Source organism: Schistocerca nitens, chromosome 6 (genome assembly GCF_023898315.1).
Source record: "Schistocerca nitens isolate TAMUIC-IGC-003100 chromosome 6, iqSchNite1.1, whole genome shotgun sequence".
NCBI classification, from domain to species: domain Eukaryota; kingdom Metazoa; phylum Arthropoda; class Insecta; order Orthoptera; family Acrididae; genus Schistocerca; species Schistocerca nitens.
In genome coordinates, this window is record NC_064619.1 from 332245697 (window position 1) to 332259134 (window position 13438).

A 13438-nucleotide genomic window follows, 5' to 3' on the forward strand; every position below is an offset into this window, starting at 1 on the left:
ACTACTGCACCACCTCGCTTGGTACAAGGTGCCTGACTGGCTGGATTGTGTCATGATGGAAGCCACAATTTTCTTTACAACACCAGTATTTAACTATTAACCAATTATTCAAATTCAACAAGATGCCTTTTCTGGTTTTACATACTGATTTTTAAGTGTGCCTTATGCCACACAATGACAACATACCTTGCTTAAAAAGTTCCTTATCATTTCTTTTAACTTTATTTCTTTTCCCAATAGATCACCAGTTCACTTAGGACACACCAATAAGGGGACCACAAAATCTGAATATTTCATTATTATCTCTAATTTTACTATTTATTTGGTACCAAGAAAGGATGCTATGGATTTGTGTACCCGACTGAATAGTGTTTCTGCTTCGTGAGTCCTGTCATTTATTTACTTCTCACCATTCCATCTCCTCCTTTGTTTTGCATAAACTGTCCAAAGTTTTATGACTTTCCTCTCAGTAAGACAATATGTGATGCCATAACAAACAGCAATTTGTTGGGGTAACACCTTCTGAAGTGTAATATAATGTCACACTGCATCACACAGACGAATTTTGTGATAAGTATTCATTATACAAAAGAAAGAAATTACAATTACATGCAGAGTTCACACAGACAGTAAGTTATACTTTGTGGGTACAATATCTGTTTCACTGAGTATATTAACCACAAACCTACAGTATAATCATTCAATGAAGAAAATTGTTAGGATCAATTCATTAGCTTTTAGAATAATAAAAATAATCACTAACATAATAATACAAGGAAACATAACTGCGGTAGTTTTAACTGAGTCTTACAGTGGTACAGAAAGGTGTGACAATCACAAAACGTCTGGTAGACAGTAACAGCAGGCTTCTCTCTACGCATACTTGGTTCTTTCTTTCTGGACATTGCTTTCTACAACGCAGAGTAATGACCGAACTTAAATAACTGGTTCATTACATGCCTGAAAAATTGTCAGAGAGAGAGAGAGAGAGAGAGAGAGAGAGAGAGAGAGAGAGAGTGCAACCTTTCTGACACATTTCACATACATTTTATCGTGAATTAACGAACTAATTATGCAAACTAAAATTGTTAACAAAAGTTCATGTCAGCCGCGAATAATAATAATTTTTTTAAATTTATTTTTACTGACAACATCTCCGTAGCTTATAAAATTTTGTTGACAGCAATGAAGAGCCTGAAAGGCGTACTACTTCAGTTCTAAAAGCGAAAAGTAGACGTCTAAAAACAGTTTCTATTAGCCTACATCATCAAACTACAGATTTCAGTACCTCTTCTGAATAAAGCTCTTCGTTCCAATTGCCGATCCTTACACTTGAGGAATACTTTGGTCGATCCATAATTTTGATAAAAAAAAGCAGGCTACCACTTCTGACAAATATGTAAAGCCTACATTTCAAGAGTGATGAATATTACCAGCAAAACAGGCTAATCGTCTGGCGTCCAAGACAGCTGATTTTTGTTCGTTGTTGCCTGGCAACGAAAATCTCTACATCCCTTGCAGTGCATTCTGGGTTCAAGGCTTCGTAACATCAGCAGCCGCCATATTTGTTAGACGTAAAGGAGTGTGTAGAGAGTGTGTTACACATGTCAACAGTAGACTGATGACGTTGAACAGCTAGTAAGCTCTCAGTTGCCGTACAACTACCTACAAAATCTTCAACAGACAATCGCTAGAAATGCATCGAGGTGATGGACTTGTGCAGAGACGGAATGTGTCTCGTGAAAATGGAGAAGGAGTGTCAAGAGATAACATAGATTCAGATGACAAGAAGTCGGGAGACCGAGATGACGACTTGGAGGATGGAGATTCGAAAGAAACAAGACTTACTCTTATGGAGGAGGTTCTGTTATTGGGGCTCAAGGATAAAGAGGTGATTAAACTGTGTGTGTTATATCAATATGCTATGTTAAGGGACAGCTAATGAGAAGTTCTGATTAACTTTTCAGTGCGATAGCAATCTTAAGTTTACAGTGAGAGTCACCATCACACTTCCCAGGCCCTCATTCGTTTTCTGTATATGGCGTACTAAGTGGTTAATAAAACAGTAAGTTTGGCGGAAGTAACGAAGTTACGGCAAGTTGTTTGTTACGAAGCATGTGTAATGTGCGTATTGCGTTAGCTTAACGCTGTTGCCTTCTTCGACGTTCGTTATTATAGTATTCATGAATAAAGCATTTCACTAGACATTTTTGCTTTGCTGGGCAGCCATCTAAGTCTCATCATTGTGACGAAGATTATATTTCTTCCGTAAAATGTTTCGTGACAGGCCACATGCGTGTGTGACATCAATTCTGAGGGGGCGGGGAAGAAATTTGCTGGACAGTTCTGTATGTCCATGTTGTGCTTTCAAAATCGAGATAATAGATTTATTGGTAAAAGGAGTCATTGTCGCATGAGTTGCACACACCATACGGATTTGAGTAACACGACCAAAGCACAATTATATTCAGAAAACTGGTGAGCAGAAGAGTGGCATTAATGTCGTACAATTGGCAAAAACGATTGCCCACATTTCGATATTGCTGTGCACTACATTTTCGAACTTTAATATTATGGAGTTGCTTTTCATGCGTGCCCTGAAATTGCTTCTGAAATACGTAACCAATGAAAACGAAATGTTAATTTCACTTCGGTAGCTAACGGGTATTTACGTAAATGAGAGGCACAACTTAAGGATTGATGAGTGAGCCTGTCAACTCTTGGGTGAACTGCTTCGTGCATGATATATTGGTACAATGTATCATGACATACTCGCGCATTTTCCATGAACATTCTGCATTGTGGAATGGGAGGAAACTGTAATATGTGCTGCAAAGAGAAATACTTTTTGCCACGCACTTAGGTGGCTTACAGAGTATGGATGTTATGTAGAATTGGTCAGAGCAGTTAACCAGAACTTCTTGTGCAGAAAATTGTTTATTCTGATTTCACCAGTGCTATAGCATTTGAGTACTGGCACTCTTTATTCTGCTTCCTACTTGTACATAAAAACTGTCTTCTATATAGAAATGGTGATGTTTCAGCTACTGTTTGTCATAGTGTACACTTAAACCCCAACATGTGTACGTGTTCATGTGTAAAGTTAGCATCAGTTTAGATTATATTGCTTGAAAACGGAGTTGGTGGGCATTCTGACTACTGTTACCAGTATACTTGTTCCCTCATGAAATCATCCATCAGGCTACAGTTCAGAAGGAATGACTACAATACTAGAAAAAATGACCTTGATTATGCCACATTAAGCTTGTCTTTAACACAAATGCTGCAACCAAAATTTTTGATCACTGACTGGTGCCCATTGATAAAAAATGTCTGATAGACAACAAAACCAATTTGAAAATAAACTGGAAAAATTTCTCTTTGCCAACTTCTAATCCATTGAAGAATTTCTGTTTCTGTACTGTGTAGGCTAAAAACTGGTGGATAGAACGACTACATAATTAACATCTGTATGTTTCATGTAAGCATATTTACAAAATAATTTGACTTGTTCCACTTCATAACAATTTATCATACAAAGGATTCATGGAACATGAAACTACCAATAACACTGCAGAAAAGTATAGCACGTGCTGGCTCTATAGCCATCACAACTAATCTACCACCAGATCCCCTTCCTGAGGAGATGCGTTGCATTACGTTTGAAACTGAAAACCAACAGCAGAAACATTGTTTTGCAAAGACTGATACAGTGCAGATGGTCATTTTTTGAGTCAAAAGACATTCATAATAAATGAGTAACTTATTTCTGTAAGGTAACATATTCACTTACATTGTAGAAATACTTCTCAACAGGAAAGATTTTAACTCTGGTCTAAAAGCCATTTCCTTCTCCAATCTCTTTATGAGAGTTTGGAGTGCATTATAATGAATGACACCAAGTGGTCCACTTGTTTTATATGGTGGGAACCACAGTTGTGAGTATTATAAATGTGGTAATCTTGAAATCTTAGTCCCAACATCAACTTATATTTGTATATGTGAAAGAAGGGTATAAAAAGCAAACCTAGTTTTTTAAGTAGGGGCTTGCAGTAAGCCCTAGCAGAGCTACATGACAAGATTTGAATAGCCCTTTTCAGTAATGTAAAGCTTTCATGTAAATGACTATTAATTTTATCCCAGTAGAGTATTCTGTAAGGGGCAGGGGCAGGGAGTAACCAAAATAAGCCATTCTAGCTCTGCCAGAAGAAAGTAGTTCAGAAATAATTCTCTGAGCAAAGTATGCAGAACTGAGTCTCTGGAAAAGTTCAGTTCAGTCTTCCCAATTTGTCTTGATCAAGATGCAATCAGAAAAGTTATGGGCAGTCGTATTTCTGCCCAGCACCAGTTGGAGATCTTGGTTTTGAGTTATCTTCTCAGATTGAATATAATTTGTTTTCTTCACATTAAGGCCAGCCTGGTGGCACTGATTTTATGATCAGAATGCACTGATGTAGAATGTACAACCTGTGATCTATTTTGCAAACTTCTTGTTTTCTATCCATTTTGTACCCATTGCTTGCAGCTTGAATGTGTACAGAAAATTGCAATAGAGATCAACATAAATATTTCCACGCTTTTTATTGCTCATGAAAACCACGCATTGCATGTTGTACCACCACACAGAGAGACCTTCAGAGGTGGTGGCCCAGATTGCTGTACACCCCGGTCCTTCTAATACCCAGTAGCACTTCCTCTTGCATTGATGCATGCCTGTATTTGTCATGGCATACTATCCACAAGTTCATCAAGGCACTTTTGAACCAGATTGTCCCGTTCCTCAACGGCGATTAGGCTTAGCCCCTCAGAGTGGTTGGTGGCTCATGTCGTCCTTAAACAGCCCTTTACAGTCTATCCCAGGCACCTACAATAGAGATCATGTCTGGAGAACATGCTGGCCACTCTTGTCAAGCGATGTCATTATCCTGAAGGTAGTCATTCACAAGATGTGCACGATGGGGGCATCCATGAAGACGAATGCCTCGCCATTATGCTGCCTATATGGTTGCACTATTGGTTGGGGATGGCATTCACGTATCGTACAGCCTTTACTGCGCCTTCCATGACCACCAGCGGTGTACGTTGGCCCCACATAATGCCACCCCAAAACATCAGGGAACCTCCACCTTGCTGCACCCGCTGGACAGTGTGTCTAAGGCATCCAGCCTGACCGGGTTGCCTCCAAACATGTCTGACGATTGTTTGGTTGAAGGCATATCCAACCCTCATTGGTGATGAGAAAATGATGCCAAACCTTAGTGATCCATTCGGCATGTTGTTGGGCTCATCTGTACCAAGCTGCATGGTGTCTTCGTTGCAATGATGGACGTCGGGAGTGAAGTTGTGCATCATGCAGCCTATTGCACACATCTTGAGTCATAATGCAATTTCCTGTGGCTGCACGAAAAGCATTATTCAAAATGGCGGCGTTGATGTCAGGATTCTTCTGAGCCATAATCCGTAGTAGGCCATGGGTGGCCTGAGTGAGGCATGTCATTGACAATTCCTGTCTCTCTGTATCTCCTCCATGTCCCAACAACATTGCTTTGGTTCACTCCGAGATGCCCTTGTTGAGAGCTCTTCCCAGCACAAAGTAACAATGTGAACATGATCGAACCGTGGTATTGACCGTCTAGGCATGTTTGAACTACATACAACACGAGCCATGTACCTTCTCCCTGCTGGAATGACTGGAACTGATCAGATGTCGGACACCCTCTAATAGGTGCTGCTCTTGCATGTTTGTTTACATCTTTGGGCGGGTTTATTGACATCTCTGAACAGTCAGAGTGACTGTGTCTGTGATACGATATCCACAGTCAATGTCAATCTTCAGGAGTTCTTAATTCAAAACTTTTGTGCATTTCATGTAATCTAACACTGTTTCTGTGTGTTAAGTTTGAAAGCCATGTTGATTATTATTCAGTAGATTGTGATTTAAGTACTTAGTGATTTGTTTTCCATTAATTTTTCAAGTACTTTAGAGAATGCTGACAGGAGTTAAAATGGCTGATAATTCTCAAATTTATTCCTATTACCACTCTTTACTTAAGGTGTCCCTTTTGAAATTTCTAATCTGTATGGACGGAGGGGAGTAAGGGGTAGGGGACACTCAATGAATGATAGATTTAACAACGTGAGCCATGGGTTTTGCAAATATGTGAAGCAGTGTGGCACTGGTGCATCATCTAAACCTGCTGACATTTTGTATTTGAGGCTTTTAATTACCTTTACTACTTCGTGTTCACTCGTTGCAGCTAACTTAATGCTGTATGCAAGTGTATAATACCTAAGTTCATCCTGATTTGCGAAATTTAAGATGTGTGTGTGGGAATCATTTATAAAGTAGTCTTGTATGTAATTTTACTGCATGGTTTCGCCTTTTACAATGTCTCACATAGACTGGGATTTATTGCCTGACATTCTTATTGTGCTGTTGTTCGATCTTTCCATTTGAGAACTGAGTGTTATTAAAATCCTACAGGAATGCCTTATGTAATCCAGGAAATGGTTTGGGTCGACAGAAGTGTCCGATCCCACGCGTCGGCTTTGACCCGTGACGTAAGGGTGTTGTGTGTGACGTCATGACGGCGCGGAGTTTGGTTTGAGTGTGGCTGTCTCCAGTTCTGTTTTATTTTATCTTATCTTATTTTATTTACTTTTCTGATCTGTTCGTTCTATCTCGTAAGATTTTTTTTTTTAATTTAAAAACACTTATTACTTATTTTAATTATCTGTTTCCTCCAATTTCTGTTTTAGTTTATTATATTTATCTTTCTGATCTGTTCGTTCTATCCCATGAGATTTTTTTTTTTAAAGACAAAAAACACTAACCAGCTACTGAAGCATCTTTATCTTCTATGGGTTGCAGGGGTTACGACCACTGGGGAGGTGGGTGGGTATTCATGCATGGCTGTCTTCACTTACACGTTGTAGCTACGCAAGGCGTCTAAATTTGTTTACATTTAGTTTGCCCCCCACCCAAAACACCCCATTTCCCGCGCTTGTCCCGTTAGTGTCATTAGGCTTCTTGTGGAAAGTGTGTGTGTGTGTGTGTGTGTGTGTGTGTGTGTTTGTTTCTGCCATATTTGTGACATCATGGGTCAAAGCAGACGGGCGGGATCGGACGCTTCCGTATTTCCAATGGTTTTAGTTATCCAACACGAATGCACTCTGGTCAGTTTATTCATAAAACACATTTCAAAATTGGATATGAATATTGAAGAGAAATCATCATAAGCATTGTTAGTACCTGGTTGTAAATGCACTCCTAACTGTCAGGATTTATTATTTAGGTTTTCAACAAAACCAGAATTTTTTTCCACAGAAAAATTTCTTCTGTAAGAAACAAGAATGTCCCTTTCTGTCACAGATGTAGCTGGAATTGTAAGGATGAGGGGCATTGTGATCAATCATTATAAAATTCACAGAACACCACAGAAAAGAGCAACTGTACAGCTACTTTGAGAACAACAAACTAATTTCTTCTTTGCTAAATGGCTTTAGGCCCTGTCTATCCACCACTGAAATTGTGAAATCGTCTTTTATGTCAGATGTTTCAAAATATTGTGTGTTACCCTCCTTCATCTGAGCGAAGCGCTTGACACTATATGAGATGATACTTCAATATTGTTTGTGTTTTCCATGTGTTCGTTGGAGCACTAAGGCAAATACCAGAATGGTTCCTTATCATGGCCACAGCTGACCACCTGTCCTTTCCCCATAGTTTGTGTCCTATCTTTATAAGGTGTGGTATGTATGCTGTGTTTCGTATATTTTGATCTTTTGATTTGCATTGTATTACCTTGATAAATTGAGTATCATTGAGAGATGATCCTTGAATGAATCTAGGTGAATAAAACAAAAATAACTCTGAATTGAACAAAATGGTGTCAAGGTCAGTGATAGTATCTTTAATTGAATCATATTTCTGTTAAATAAATGTTGATAGATTGCCCTGTCAGTTATGACAGGAATACTGGGAGATTCTGTCTTAGATCCTTTTCTTTTTCTACTGCAAATGAATGATCTCTCTAGTTCTTTGCTGTAAAAGCTAGAGATATGTGCTGATGATACAACACTTTTAATGAATGATCAATGCATAGATGAAGTGAAAAGGAAAACAATGACAATAGTTGGCAAGTCTGCACAGTGGCTACACTGAAACATAGTAATATTAAACAAAACTGAAACTATATACATATTTGTCCATAAAAAGAAGCACTCTGTCTTCAGGCCACAAGTGGCCCACCAGGACTATCTGGCAGGCATGTCATCCTCAGCTGAGGATGTGGATAGGAGGAGCGTGTGGGCAGCACACCGCTCTCTCGGTCATTATGATGGTTTTCTTTGACCAGAGCCACCACTATTCAGTTGAGTAGCTCCTCAATTGGCATCACGAGGTTGAGTGCACCCCGAAAAATGGTAACAGTGTGTCGCAGCCTGGTTGGTCACCCACCTGAGTGCCTGCCATGCCCGACAGTGCTTAACTTTGGTGATCTGACGGGAACTGGTGTAGCCACTACGGCAAGACCGTTGCCGTATTTGTCCATAAACTGGGTGAAAAATATGAGTGTAAATCTGTCCGGGTACTAAGAATTCATTTGTACCCACAATTGAAGTGGAATGTACACAGAGCAGTTGTGCATTGAACTTTTGCAAGTGATGCCTTTACTATGCAAATCAAACCCAGTGTCAGTAAGGAACACCTTCTATCTTTGTACTATTGATGCCACACTCACTTACCATATGGAAATATCCTGTGGGGCAACTCTTCTGTTGCAAAAACAGTGTTATGTGTCAAAAAAGAGGCAGTGAGAACAATTACTAGAATTACAAACATCTCCTCTCAATGAAATATCAACCAGAAACTTTAGTTTGCAAAAGTAAGGTCCACAATTAAGGAATAGAAATAATATAGATTTAGAATGCACTAGATTAAATAAATATGCCAAAATAGTTTTACATATACTGGTGTAAAGCTGTATAATAAGGGATGATCAAAAAGTTTGCTATTGATCTGGTGGAATTACATTTTCTTGGAGACATATGGCTCTCATCTTTATCTTCGATAAGAACAGAAGCTGAAGCAATGAATTAAAATTTGTGCCATTACGTACAAAGCTGGGGTGCTATTCCAGTGTTGGAGAACCTCAGCAATTCATATGATTTAGGAAGGGGAAAATGGGCTGAAGGGGTGATATGATTGTTATGTAAGGGAGGGTATTGGACAGTCCGTGCAACTGTGGTAGCCACAGTTCTACATTGGTGGTGTGATCAGCATATCTGCCTAGTAAGCAGGCTACCTGGGTTCAAGTCCAGGCCATGGCATATATTGTAATTCATTGCTTCAGCTTATGTCCTTATCGAACAAAAGTTGCCATTCAAAGGCCATACAGTCCAGAATTGGTATTTCGGCTGGGCAAAATTGCCATGATCATGGAGGCAACCATCTCACCAAAGAACTAAGTTAAAGGTACCTGTTTGGTAAAATAGCGTGGTTGGCTGCATGAAGTAGTCCATAACTGTCTGCTGCACATCCTCATCCCACAGGAACTGTTGACCCTTAAAGGCCTTTTTCGAGGTACTGAAGGCAGAGTAATCCCATGGCAAAAAGATGAAGGCTATACGATGGGTGCGATTGTCTCCCATTTGAGTTGGGTGAGGCTGGCCTCCCACATTGAACAGCATCTTCTGCCAAATTGTGACTGGCTCAGGACTTGATCATTTCACAGTGGTGGTTATCGACAGACATGCTGCTCCACACACATTTTTATTCTCCAGTATATGTCTACTGATGTTTGTCCTTTGGTGCCAAAGAAAAGAAAAGGCATGTTGGTCCTGTTTGGATGCATGTGGTAGTAACTTCACCATAGTTCACATTTCAGCATTTGCTGCACACACATCAGAAAGACACAAATACTACATAAATGCCTTGCCTACACGTTGGTGAATGTATTTGTGCATCAGAGTTGCACTACATTGCGTATATGCTGCAGGAACGCCCTAAAATGGAAACTTTTTGGGCGGCTCTTGCATGAACTGCCCTGACAATGTGAGAGCTACCATACAATGTCTTTGAGGGATATATACATGGAACCTACTAATCAACCGCTATATTAATGAGGTCCAAGGTGTGCCCCAAAACTAACGAAATATATTTTCTTGCTGTACCCTAAAGGTCACAACATGGGTGAGCCATTTCTACATCTACATCTACATCCATACTCCGCAAGCCACCTGACGGTGTGTGGCGGAGGGTACCATGAGTACCTCTATCGGTTCTCCCTTCCAATACATTCTCGTATTGTTCATGGAAAGAAGGATTGTCGGTATGCTTCTGTGTGGGCTCAAATCTCTCTGATTTTATCCTCATGGTCTCTTCGCGAGATATACGTAGGAGGGAGCAATATACTGCTGGACTCTTCGGTGAAGGTATGTTCTCGAAACTTTGACAAAAGCCCGTACCGAGCTACTGAGCATCTCTCCTGCAGAGTCTTCCACTGGAGTTTATCATGTCCGTAACGCTTTCGTGATTACTAAATGATCCTGTAACAAAGCGCGCTGCTCTCTGTTGGATCTTCTCTCTCTCTTCTATCAACCCTATCTGGTACGGATCCCATACCGCTGAGCAGTATTCAAGCAGTGGGCGAACAAGTGTACTGTAACCTACTTCCTTTGTTTTCAGATTGCATTTCCTTAGGATTCTTTCAATGAATCTGTCTGGCATCTGCTTTACCGCGATTAATTTTATATGGTCATTCCATTTTAAATCACTCCTAATGCGTACTCCTAGACAATTTATGGAATTAACTGCTTCCAGTTGCTGACCTGCTATTTTGTAGCTAAATCTTTCTATGTATTCGCAGCACATTACACTTGTCTACATTGAGATTCAATTGCCATTCCCTGCACCATGTGTCAATTCGCTGCAGATCCTCCTGCATTTCAGTACAATTTTCCATTGTTACAACCTCTCGATACACCACAGCATCATCTGCAAAAAGCCTCAGTGAACTTCCGATGTCATCCACCAGGTCATTTATGTATATTGTGAACAGCAACGGTCCCATGACACTCCTCTGTGGCACACCTGAAATCACTTTTACTTCGGAAGACTTCTCTCCATTGAGAATGACATGCTGCTTTCTGTTATCTAGGAACTCCTCAATCCAATCACACAATTGGTCTGATAGTCCATATGCTCTTACTTTGTTCATTAAACGACTGTGGGGAACTGTATCGAACGCCTTGCGGAAGTCAAGAAACACGGCATCTACCTGTGAACCCATGTCTATGGCCCTCTGAGTCTCGTGGACGAATAGCGCGAGCTGGGTTTCACACGACCGTCTTTTTCGAAACCCATGCTGATTCGTACAGAGTAGATTTCTAGTCTCCAGGAAAGTCATTATACTCTTAACATAATACGTGTTCCAAAATTCTACAACTGATCAGAGATATAGGTCTAGATTTCTGCACATCTGTTCGACGTCCCTTCTTGAAAACGGGGATGACCTGTGCCCTTTTCCAATCCTTTGGAACGCTACGCTCTTCTAGAGACCTACGGTACACCGCTGCAAGAAGGGGGCAAGGTCCTTCGCGTACTCTGTGTAAAATAGAACTTGTATCCCATCAGGTCCAGCAGCCTTTCCTCTTTTGAGCGATTTTAATTGTTTCTCTATCCCTCTGTCGTCTATTTCGATATCTACTATTTTGTCATCTGTGCGACAATCTAGAGAAGGAACTACAGTGCAGTCTTCCTCTGTGAAACAGCTTTGGAAAAAGACATTTAGTATTTGAGGTAGATTGCATCCTAGGTCAGTCTGCTCTGTGCGCCAGTGATGTCAGGACTACTGATTTAGTGCGCCTCTGTTATGAGACCACCTCATGGCAGATACTTTGGAAAAATTTTGGGAGATAAAGTTCTGCACAAAACTTGACAAAAAGCTGCAGAAACTCGTTAAATGCTGAAACAAGTCTTCAAGAAATCTGCTTTTTCGTATGTGCAAGTTATGAGAAGGATGAAAAAGTTCACAGGGGACCAAGAAGGGGATCCCTCTGCCAGGCAATTAAATGTGATTTACGGAGTGTCTGTGTAGATGTAGAAGTAGATGCAAGCGATGACCCTCACTCTCATTGTCCATCATTAAGCCAGATTGATGAAAATGTAACTCTTGTGTGGTGTTACTTGATGCTGACCTTCGAATGAGTGTTCAGCTGTTAGGTAACATTTAGAGCATTCTAAAAACATCACTTTATCTAAAAACTGAACATGTGGGTGGTGTGTACTGAGCTGCTCCTCAAACTGTTGACAGATGAGCAAAATGCTAACAGTGTGTTGATCACAAGTGGACTGAAGAAATGTGTGGAAATTGAACCAGATTATTTGAACGATGATGCTACTGGTGAAAAAATGTAAGCATTTCAGTCCAACTAGAGACAAAGCCCCAGAGTGTTGAATGACACACCCTGGAATCCCTGAAACAGAAGCTGAGGATAAGCAATCCAAATTGAAGGCAATTTTTGATGGTCTTTTTTGATGGGAAGGTTGTGGTTGACAGAGACTTTACACCTCAAGAGCAGAGAACTGTTAACACTGCCCCTGTGTGTATATTCTGGGAACATTGTTGTAAAGGGTTACCTACACGCAAAAAGACATTGGCACCACCTGGCTGCTGCATCACGACATTGTGCCCAGTCACACGTCTCATTGTATCTGAGTTTCTGACAGTGCTGCTACAGCCACTCTGCAGTCCCAACCTGGCTCCGGCTGATTTCTTTTAGTTTTACAAGGTCAAGAACACACTCAAAGGGCACCATTTTGACAGCATTGAGCTCTTCCATGTGGCTGTGACAACAGCTTTAAAGCAGATTACAGTTGAGGTCTTTGATGGGGTGTACAGGCTTGGGAGAGTCAGTAGAAAAGATGTTTGTATGCTATGGTAGGTACCTTGAAGAATTATTAACACTTTGTACGGGTACTATTAATAATACCATACTATTAATATATAACTTCTGGGACCCATCTTGTAGAATAATTATATAATAGTATGGTGTCCTAAATCAGTAATGTAAAATCTAAATGTAAAGTATAATTCTTACTGTAAACTCGTATTGTATTCCTACATAAGTGCAGTTATCAAAATTGGTATCATTTGCATGATCAGTGCTTTATGAATAATATGGGAATAAACAATCCTTTGGAAACAAATGCAACAAAGCTACAGATGGCGAGGAAAAGTTAACTGTATGAAGTTAATTTTGTAATTTTTGTTTTCTCTCTCTTCTTTTGCCCTACAAACAGGACTTTTGTTTCCTTATTTGCGAACTCCACAGGTTCACGAACATTTATTTGTAACCTATAAATCTTCAGTCTGTAAATTCATATTTTTAAAGTCAGATGCATCTTGTAAAGTAGCTACATCTTCACTTTTAGAAG

General features: G+C 40.1%; 1 protein-coding gene across 1 annotated transcript in view; it reads left to right on the forward strand.

The window, feature by feature from the left end:
• Positions 1-1543: 1543 nt before the first annotated feature.
• The window catches only part of LOC126262843 (Golgi phosphoprotein 3 homolog sauron), a 56502-nt gene continuing 44607 nt past the window's right edge, over positions 1544-13438 (forward strand). Inside the window, exon 1 of the mRNA XM_049959706.1 lies at positions 1544-1891. Coding sequence (XP_049815663.1) covers positions 1697-1891 — 195 coding nt within the window. The 5' untranslated portion in view covers positions 1544-1696. The remainder of the gene's footprint in view (positions 1892-13438) is intronic.